We start from the raw sequence: 9878 nt of genomic DNA, 5'->3' as shown, positions 1-9878 counted from the left end.
TAGCATCTGGATCCAGATAGGATCCCAGTGCCGGCGGCGCCGCGGACGGCTCGTGCTCACGCGGAGGAGGTGCGGCGCCGGCGGGCGCTGCTGTTTCTCTTTTTTTTTAATATGCATGCGTTCGTTTTTTTGGCGCCGTCAAAATGGGTATCGGCCAGCATTGGGCGCAGGCGCCGACCCAAATGCCGAAGCGGGCATCCGTGTCCGTCTGGCCGACTCAAACGCCGTCCGTTTGGGTTGGTCCGTTGGAGTTGCTCTTAAGATACATGTCATTTCATTTTCATGTTCATGTCATAAAATTAAGATACATTCCATTTCATTTCTATAGCTTTCCTATTCTTATCATCAGCCAAAAGGCCTAAACCCACTGTCGCTGCACGAATCTAGACGCGAATACGCGATGGATCCGCCGCTCTAAACCCTCCCTGTCCGAGCTTCTTGAAGGACTTCTCCCCCTTCACTCCACCTCGACAAATCGAGCACTCGGCGCCGTGGACCTCAGCCGCCACGCAACCAATGGCCACAGCCGCCGCCGCCGCCGCCGCACGTTTCACCCCGGCCATCCTGCCCCGGCCCCGCAGGAGGGTCCCCGCGCCGTGCGCCTCAGCGAGCAGCGCCTCCGGACGCGGCAACCGCCGTCTGCGCTGTGAGTTCGTTGCCAGCGTCGGGAACGGCGCGCTCTCCGGCGAGGACGACCCTCGACTGATAGACCGCGTAAGAAGCTTCCCCGTTCCTTGTTTCTTGTTCTTTCCCTTCCCATTTTTCGTTTCCTCTGGCCATTCGGCCGAACAAGTGATGCACGGTCCGGGTAAGGCGCGGTGCGTTCCCCTGGCGATGAGAACCGGGAGTGTGGCGCCGCGGTGAGGTGGAACTTTGAAGTAAGAACAATTGCAGCCTTTTCTACGACATAGGTTGTCGCTGCTGCTGCTTATATTGCTTTTCTTGGGCTGTGCATTGTGTCGAATACCTAGGGTGCATAGTGGCATTGCAGTGACCGGAGTGTACTTCCGATACTTCAGGAAACTACTGTCTTATAGTTTAGCATTCGCTTGCCATCTTACATTCTTACTGGTCTCTCTTATTGGCTGCTGTGGTTATGCTAAGTTTGACTTGGACAAGAATAATGACAATGAACTTGAAAAGACAACCCTCTGCTGCGCAATTTACTGGGGACAAAACTGTAAACGATGCTTTAGTTCTATACTGAACTTCAGATGTATTATTCTCAGTATAGATGTTGCCCTAAGAGAGGCATCCTGTCTCGACATTATATAGGCATGTCAATTTTTTCCGTACAAGGCTGTGACATTCTTTGTGAAATAGCTATGCTATTTTTTCCCAAGTTGATAGCAGATAAATACTGTAGTTAATTATTGCTTCTTATTAAGACAAATGACATACTCTTTACAATTCCATCTACAGCAAAAAGCTCTTGATGCAGCAATGACTGACATAAACAATTCTTTTGGAAAAGGAAGCGTTACAAGATTAGGCAGTGCTGGTGGTGCTTTTGTGTATGTTCTTAATTGCTTAAATGTATCGAAATCCCCTTAGGCCTTGTACAATGGGAGGTGCTTAGGGGAGGTGCTTAGAAAAATAAACCAGATTTTCCTTAAGCACCGGTGCTTATTTGTACAGGGTAGACGCTTAACTAAGCGTCTCTCCTATAGAAATAGGCACCGGTGCTTCAGAAAAACTCGGTTTATTTTTCTAAGCACCTCTCTAACCACTTCCCATTGTACAAGGCCTTATAAGTTCCATGCATGCTATTCATACTTACTGTTACCTTGTCTATCCAGTGAGACTTTCCCGAGTGGTTGCTTAACACTAGATTTTGCTTTGGGCGGTGGCCTTCCAAAAGGAAGAGTAGTAGAGGTAACTTACTATAGTTTAATCTTCTTTCATCGTGGCACCTTCGGATCACCATTTGCTCTGATATTTGCAACTTTACAATACATTGAAGGTGTATGGTCCAGAAAGCAGTGGAAAGACCACTCTAGCTCTGCATGCCATTGCTGAAATACAGGTTTTCTTTCTTCCTGTATTAGAGTATTAGAGTATGACGTCATTGTATATTTCATGATTCCTGTAGAACTTAATGATACTTAAAACATCCAACATCCTATATGCAGAAGCTAGGAGGAAATGCCATGCTTGTTGATGCAGAGCATGCTTTTGATCCAGCTTATTCAAAAGCACTTGGGGTAGATATTGAAAATCTGATTGTCTGCCAGCCTGACAATGGAGAGATGGCACTAGAAAGTAATACATTCTCTACTTATGAGGTCTCAGTACCTTTTGTTTGAATAATCTTACTTGCATCTGTTATAATATTGTTGTACCTGTAAACAGGGTTACATAGTGAGAAGTGACTAACTTGGATCTTTCACATACTAGTGACTATTTTGTATTTTCCGCACACAAAGTTTCTCTTGCAGTAGAGGAATTTTGCATGACATTTTATCTTTTACCATCTGATTGGCATGTAACAATAATTAATGACACTTCAACTTTATAATTTTCCTGGCATTTGTGGCATCTAATATATTTTTAGCATCTTTTTCCAAAAGAATGATTTAGCCCTTCTGAAGTTAACTACTCCATCCGTTTTGAAATATAAGCCCTTTTAGAGATTTCAATATAGACTACATATGGATGTATATGGACGTATTTTAGAATGTAGATCCACTCATTTTGCTCTGTATGTAGTCCATATTGGAATCTCTAGAAGGTCTTATATTTAGGAATGGAGGGAGTTCTATTCATAGATGTATTTTGATTTGATGACCAGAAATTCTGGGACTGTAACTTTAATGTGTGCATACATATCTATTTTTATTTTGGTACATATACTATTTCAAGCACCTGCTACGGTTGAAGGTATAGTTAGTTTTAGTTATGGTGTGCAAACAGGATTATCAGAAACCACACGTGATGCCAAACACAGCCTAGAGGTTGCGAGACTTCTGTTTTCGTGATTTGACTAATATGTCTGTTTCTCTACCAGTTGCGGACCGCATGTGCAGATCTGGAGCAATAGATCTCATCTGTATTGATTCAGTATCAGCTCTCACTCCACGTGCAGAAATTGAAGTATGATTCTCTTTCCTTTTTGTTTTTAGTATAGATTTGTATTCAATATGATGCATGAAAAATATGATTCAGTTATTTGCTAGGGTGAGATAGGGATGCAGCAGATGGGTTTACAAGCTCGTCTGATGAGTCAAGCATTGAGAAAGATGTCAGGCAATGCCTCAAAGGCTGGTTGTACTCTAATGTTCTTGAATCAAATAAGATACAAGGTGTTCTACATTAGCTTTCAGCTGACTGTTCATTTCCATCTTATTCCGTCATGTGATAAATTTCGTTTTTTCTAGATTGGGGTATTCTATGGGAACCCTGAAGTCACTAGTGGAGGGATAGCTTTGAAGTTCTTCGCATCAGTTCGCCTAGAGATACGACACATTGGGAAGATAAAATCTGTAAGATAAACAAAATATTTCACCTTCCGTAAGACATGACTTGAGAAAATTCATCTTATTTTGCCAAGGCCAAGGGAGATGAAGATATTGGTGTCAAGGTCCGTGTCAGAGTGCAGAAGAGTAAAGTATGTCGTGAAGATGTTTAGTTCTTGTTTTGTATTTTGCTCCACACTTGTACATTGGCATGAGTATCTTTTCTTTTGTTCTTTGCAAGGTATCCAGGCCCTACAAGCAAGCTGAATTCGAGATCATGTTTGGGGAGGGTGTTAGTAAATTGGTTGGTGTACAAAGTTTTCAGCTATTCTCATTGGATCTCACTGGATCTTTTGCTAAAGAGAGAATTCATGCAGGGTTGCATTCTTGATTGTGCTGAGCTGATGGAAGTTGTTGCAAAGAAGGGTTCATGGTATAGTTACAAAGATATAAGGTATGCCGGTGGCTTTAGAAGAATTTCAATACGGCTTGTGAATATATTAGCAAAACACAACCTTCTAGCAGCTATCCTTTCATGCCATTCTCCCCAGTCCTATTACCATGTGAACTTCATGTGCTTCGGCTGGCTATATGTGCCCTTTGATTCTGGAGAACCATCATATCACATCATATGTACTGAATTCATGTTCCTCTTTTTGTGGAACTCCAGTAACTTTATGTAGCCTATACTGTCTGAAATCTACTTCATGTTCATTTGCTTAAATTTGAGGATTATGAGGATATGAACATCTGTTACATATATCCGTACAGGAAACTAGCCAGAAAACTCCAAGGTGGTCTCACATAATTTCCTTGTGTTTTAATCTTTTAATAATTGTTTCTATATACTGCTTCGGAAATCTGTTGTTGGATTTGCACATTCCAAATAGGGACATAATCGTAGTTATGTTATTATGTAACTTTATTCGAATTAAAATAACAATGAGTATATTTCATTTTTGTTTTGCTAAACTGTAAATTTGCAGCTTTCATGTGTTCCACTCTTTGTGTGCAGACTGGGTCAAGGTAGAGAAAAGGCACTGCAGTATCTCCGGGAGAATCCAACCGTCTGCGATGAGATAGAAAAGGTTTGATTGATTGTTGCTAGAACAACTGCGAGTATTTACCTCACCACTACCTGATCTGAAACATTTCATACCGTATTCATATACGCATCATAAGTCGAAGCCGTCACCATGTGACCCAGACATTTGGACATGCCTGCTATACTGATTAGCCATTTAAACAAAAAAGTACTTCATGCAAAAAAGAAAAGATTATCTAATGAACAATTGGCCTTATCGTTTATCTAGTGTCACATCATTTTCCTTACAACTGCGCTTGGTACACTTGCAGGTAGTCCGAGCCATGATACCAGAAGGAACCAGGCATATGGCCATGCTAGCTTTCGGGCAGTCATCGTCGCAACCTGAGGAGGAAGAAGTATATGATGACTGACGACGAACATCAAGCCCCGAAGATGAACCGCTAACCTGTCCATCTAGCAGCGCAATTCCAGGCATTTTGACCCCATAGCGTCTAGCAGCAGAATTCTAGCAGCTAAATGTGGCCCTTCTTCGCCAAACCTAAGCGAACGTTCCAGTGGTACACCCTGTGTTCTTAGGATTTTGACATGTTGGTTGTTTGCTGTAACAACAGCAACAATGTACCACCATCCACCAGTACTAAAAAGAGCTTGACAGATTAATCATGGGATAAACAATTTATCTCGTATGAAAATTCAACCAAAGCAATAAGCTTGAAGCACTAGAAACTGAAATAATTGCTCACGCAGAAAACTATTACCAGACGTAGATATAAAAAATCAGGACAGTAATAGGGTGCTAAATAGAACACAATGCAAAAAGAATGACACGCAGGGGAGCAACCAGGGCTTGGCGTGCCCAGGCTGGGCGGGCCGTTCCGAACAGACAAGATATGAAATTATACCTAGTCAATTTCAGAAAATTCCCCTAAAACCATAATGAAGACTAAGCATGGCATCTTATTGTACTAAAAGTAAACTGCACAAAGATAAACTATATTACAAGTGCTTTTGTTTAAAGCCTAAATCAAGGCTTTGTTACCTCTATTCGTTGTTGAAAGCTTATAAAAGGTCACTTAAATTGACCTTTTCCCACTTGTACGCTTGAACTTCTTTTTAGGGAAGTGGCCATAAGCTTGATTTTGTGGCAACTTGAATTTGTAGGTGCCTTCCTTCATGTGAATTGGGCCTGCTGTTTTTTTTTGCACGAAAATGATCAAATCTATTATAAAAGTTCACCGGAAGTACATAGCATCTCAAACATAATAAAAATTACATCCATATTCCAAGACCACTAAACGACCACTACTGCCGCCAGAACGAGCCGCCGACGCGCCGCTTCCCTACCGGAGCCGGCTTGACCTTGTCGATGATAGCCGGAAAGTCTTCGTGCACGTGCCCCTAAGGACCAGTGCCCTGGGGCTGCAGTCGTCACCATTGAATCCTTGCATAGATTTGAAGCACCTAACACCAAATCTCACCATATAACGAGAAAACCTAACATCACGCCCCAAGTAGACAGCAGGAATCTACGCCGGAGCTCCGTCAACTACGTCCAGATGGACGAACTCGAGAAAGATCGGAGCCTGGAAGACAAACTCAAAGAAGAAGCGTCGCCATCTGCCTGAACGCCGCACCTGCGAGGACTAAAAAAACCCGACCTAAACTACTAACCGCAACGGAGGCACCGGAATTCCCCTCCCGCCATCGATCGACAGAGCGGCAGGCAGGGGGGGGCGAGTCCATGGGCTCGCCGTTGAAGTCTAGAGGGGAGAGTTTATCCTAACCGCCTAGGTTAGGAGAGAAAAACGTGGCACTGCAGTTCTTAGAAAAGGTCTACCCAAAATAATAAGTCAAGTAAAATCACACTTCATATCAAGTATAATAAAATCAGTGGGAATAATATTCAGTTGCACTTCAACCTTAGCATCATCTTTTCTTCCTAGAGCTTTCTTACTAGATGAATCGACAAGGTTAATGGTCAAATTGCTAGGTTCTATATTTCCAAGATCAAGCATACAAAAAAGTATTTTAGGCATAGTAGAAATACTAGCACCCAAATCACATAAAACATTACAATAGTATGGACCTATGCAAATTTTAATTATTGGTTCCCAAGCATCTTCGAGTTTTCTAGGAATATAAGCCTCTATGTTAAATTTAGGATACTTACTAAATTCAAGAGAATGCATTAAGAAAAGAGAATGCAGTAAGCATGTCTACAAGTACATTGTGGTATTTGCATATTCAATTCAGGAAGGTCCAACAACCAAGGAGACACATTAGGCAAGTAAGACTTCTAGTGCCCATTTGCCAATGACTCTAAGAACACTGGAACCTATGGAATATAAGAGCAGAAATCACGTTCAATTTGCCATATAAAATGCCGCTTCTTCTGATCCTTAAGAATTTATAGCATAGTTTTCTCAGCATGCCTAGGACGATGCCGGTGATTAACTTCTGTGGGCTTGCAGCTGTTGTCTCGTCAGAATGGTGCTTTTGTCCACCGAGAGCTTGTTGATGTCTGGAGAGCCAATACAAGCCAATGGATCCTTTTCAATCTGCAACAAACATAAAATTAGGTCAATATTGTTTTTTTAGCTATTTGGTAAATTGAGGGGAGGAGAAAGTTCTACATTTATGTTTCATAAGTGGATCTACTCCCTCCGTTCCAAATTACTTGTCTTGGATTTGTTTAGATACGGAGGTATCTAGCATTAAAATGAGTCTAGATACATCTGTATCTAGACAAATTCAAGACAAGTAATTCGGAACGGAGGGAGTAACAAACTGCAAAATTACTTGGTTGTAACTCACAGTGTCTACAATTGTCTGTCCAGAAATTGATCTGGCCACGGCAGAGTTATTTGCTTCAGTCTCCTTCTCCCTTTCCACAAAACTGCTATCCACATATGAATGGCGTTGGCGCCAGCTGAAAAGTGGACCATCTTGATGCTGATCACTGAACAGATGCTCAGCTATGAAGTGCCTTTTAACAGCTTTAACCAGTGATTTTTCGTTGCTATGCTTAGTAAGTATTCTGTAAATGAAACAAATCATTAATATAAAATATATTTGACTGACAATGAAAATAAATAAAGCATCATTAGTTAATGATCCACACATGTTAGCTAGCTCCATCTTTATGCGTTCTTCACCATCGTTCAAAATGTTTAAAGCAAATCCATAATGGCACTGATAATATGTCAACTTCCCGAGCACGCAAGCACCGCCTGGTACATTGGTTCATAGAATTAGCACTTATAGTGAGAAAGACTAGGGATGGCGTTTCTAAAGTTTCTGTCCAAAACTTCATGCATGCCCTGAATCCGTACGATTCCAAATTAAATTAAAATATTATCTTCATGTTTAGAGATTTCAGCAAGATAGAAACAGGTTAAGAAGGCATGAGATTTACCAGCAGAGTATGCCAACGTCAGTAATCTATGCGGAGGTGGAATAGCAAGCAATTTATGTGCTGCATAAAAGAGTATAAGTAAGCATGTAGCAACAAATTCAACAATGATTAGCTTTGCAGGTTTCCAACATTGATACTCATCATTATGAATACCCATATTCCAAATGGGTTACTAGTAAATGCGTCTTACATTTCCAATCTGAATAATAGGTACCCCTCAGAAAAAAAGCTGAATAATAGGTGCACTTCTGAATAACTTACCAACCTGGCAAATAACAACTACTCCCTCCGTCCCATAATCACTAGTGTCAAAAAACGACTTACATTATGGGACAAAGGGAGTAGTAGTGATTTTTTTACATTCTTTATCTAATTTGACAGATCCCCTAATCTTTGCTGGAACATATAACTTGGACCACTGGGTCGAATAAAAAGTTTCTACGTCTAGAATAGGATTTCATTTAGAGTTGTAGCTCACAAATAACTGTATCTATCATCGCGTACCAGGTTGAAGGGCAATTCACATCTAATGATTATAGATGGAATGGAGGTCGAGGCACCTTTATTTATGGAAAAACAGAGAGGAAGAGTGAAGAACGTAGAGCTCGCAGCGTAGGCCACGTCGGCGGCGGTGCTGAATTTCCGCAGCGTGGCGTCCTCCGCCTGTGTGAGCGATCCCTGCAAAGGGAAGCAAGAAACCACCAGTCCAGCACCAGTCCAGTTATAGTGGCAGCAACAAAGTGAAAACGGGAGCCAAACCTTGGCCCGCAGGGAGATCTCCAGATCCTGAATGGCCTCCCCACGCTCCTGCATCACATCAGCGGTAGAAAATCAGTCCCTTGCATGACGACGGAGGAGGAATCGGAGGCCACGCCTCCATCGAACCTTTCCGACGAAAAGCCCGAAGAGCTCCTTGGGATTCATGGCCGCCAGCCCCTGTGTCGCGGGAGGGAGAAGTTGCAGCGATTTGGGTGGGTGAGAAGCAGAGTCGCCGCCACTGGCTGGGTTTCCGGCGCGATGGGGATTGGGGAATGCATCGCTTGATGTGGGTTCAAGTTGTTAGAGTATACTGGCTTGAGCTATTCTCAAGGAGATGAACCGGTCACGGCCTTATCTCCTATGCATGCGCCATGCACTACAGTCACCGTCACACTCAGGGGGTATTTGGTTCACGGACTTTTTAGTCCCAGAGATTAGAAAAAGTCCCTAGGAACCAAACAGGAAGGACTTTTTCTACACGGACTAAAAAAAGACTCTACTGGAGAGTCTTTTTTGATTAGTCCCTGGGACTAGAAAAAGTCCTAGTACTTCTGAACCAAACACCCCCTCAGTAGAGATAGGATTGGTGCTTAGGTTGTTGTGTGTGTGAGTCCTCTTCTCTCTCCCTGATGTACTCTCTACTTAATTCCCAAGAAAAGGAAAACAAGCATGATGCATCTCTACTCGTACTGATTCCCTATCATGGTATCTGTTTTTTTATCCGCTCCCTCCTTCCGCATGGCCTCTGCCCCTCTTCCCACCTCTCTTCCCCTGGCCATGGTTTCAAATTTCATCAAAATTCCTTGAAACTTCCAAAATTTCGACAATTCCGAGGATGGGCGAATTTTTTGCCTTTCGTTGAAGAAATTTCGATGGGTTTGAATTTCTATGTAAAAATGATCATGGATCAGTACAAATTAACACAGGTTATAGTAGTGCAGCGGTAGGAACACTGTCTACCGATCATGGTTCGAATCATGTTTACCAACATTTTGATTATTTTTGCACCAAATAGACATTTGTGGCAAAAAAATGTCCTAACTGAGATTCGAATCACAACCAATAGCATGTTAGGCTATGGATAAATCATCACACTAGTTATCTAATTGTGTTAATTTTGCGCTACGTGCCCTTTTATCTATCTTTTTAAAATTAAAATTATTTGAATTCAAACAAAAATTTCGTTGGTTTGTACGAAACA

General features: G+C 42.1%; 2 protein-coding genes across 2 annotated transcripts; one reads left to right on the top strand and one right to left on the bottom strand.

Annotated features, from left to right (window-relative positions):
- The first annotated feature begins 430 nt into the window (after positions 1 to 430).
- Positions 431 to 5163, top strand: RECA1 (recA DNA recombination family protein). The gene is made up of 13 exons (XM_048675729.2): positions 431 to 714; positions 1423 to 1514; positions 1800 to 1875; positions 1964 to 2026; positions 2133 to 2262; positions 3008 to 3093; positions 3177 to 3302; positions 3378 to 3482; positions 3551 to 3607; positions 3697 to 3759; positions 3833 to 3909; positions 4471 to 4543; positions 4812 to 5163. Exons 1-13 carry the CDS (start codon positions 517 to 519, stop codon positions 4911 to 4913), a joined length of 1248 nt encoding a protein of 415 aa, XP_048531686.2. The 5' UTR covers positions 431 to 516; the 3' UTR covers positions 4914 to 5163.
- Positions 5164 to 6716: 1553 nt separating this feature from the next.
- On the bottom strand, positions 6717 to 9035 carry LOC125556642 (uncharacterized). The gene is made up of 6 exons (XM_087523720.1): positions 8678 to 9035; positions 8479 to 8596; positions 7919 to 7978; positions 7625 to 7733; positions 7318 to 7540; positions 6717 to 7061 (listed from the first exon to the last, which is right to left on the bottom strand). Exons 1-6 carry the CDS (start codon positions 8729 to 8731, stop codon positions 6954 to 6956), a joined length of 672 nt encoding a protein of 223 aa, XP_087379846.1. The 5' UTR covers positions 8732 to 9035; the 3' UTR covers positions 6717 to 6953.
- Positions 9036 to 9878: the final 843 nt, after the last annotated feature.

Source organism: Triticum urartu, chromosome 5A (genome assembly GCF_056163025.1).
Source record: "Triticum urartu cultivar PI428250 chromosome 5A, HENAU_Tu73, whole genome shotgun sequence".
NCBI classification, from domain to species: Eukaryota; Viridiplantae; Streptophyta; class Magnoliopsida; order Poales; family Poaceae; genus Triticum; species Triticum urartu.
This window is presented reverse-complemented; position numbering and strand designations above follow the sequence as displayed.

What these genes read in the sequence shown, in the direction of transcription:
- LOC125556642 (XM_087523720.1), bottom strand. Translation starts at nt 8,731, where the DNA reads ATGCAGGAGCGTGGGGAGGCCATTCAGGATCTGGAGATCTCCCTGCGG. An exon ending in GACGTTGGCATACTCTGCTG is followed by an intron (nt 7,734 to 7,918) that starts GTAAATCTCATG and finishes CCAATGTACCAG; the next exon opens with GCGGTGCTTGCGTGCTCGGG. An exon ending in GACAGACAATTGTAGACACT is followed by an intron (nt 7,062 to 7,317) that starts GTGAGTTACAAC and finishes TGTTTGTTGCAG; the next exon opens with ATTGAAAAGGATCCATTGGC.
- RECA1 (XM_048675729.2), top strand. Translation starts at nt 517, where the DNA reads ATGGCCACAGCCGCCGCCGCCGCCGCCGCACGTTTCACCCCGGCCATC. An exon ending in AGTGCTGGTGGTGCTTTTGT is followed by an intron (nt 1,515 to 1,799) that starts GTATGTTCTTAA and finishes TTGTCTATCCAG; the next exon opens with TGAGACTTTCCCGAGTGGTT. An exon ending in TCAGAGTGCAGAAGAGTAAA is followed by an intron (nt 3,608 to 3,696) that starts GTATGTCGTGAA and finishes GTTCTTTGCAAG; the next exon opens with GTATCCAGGCCCTACAAGCA.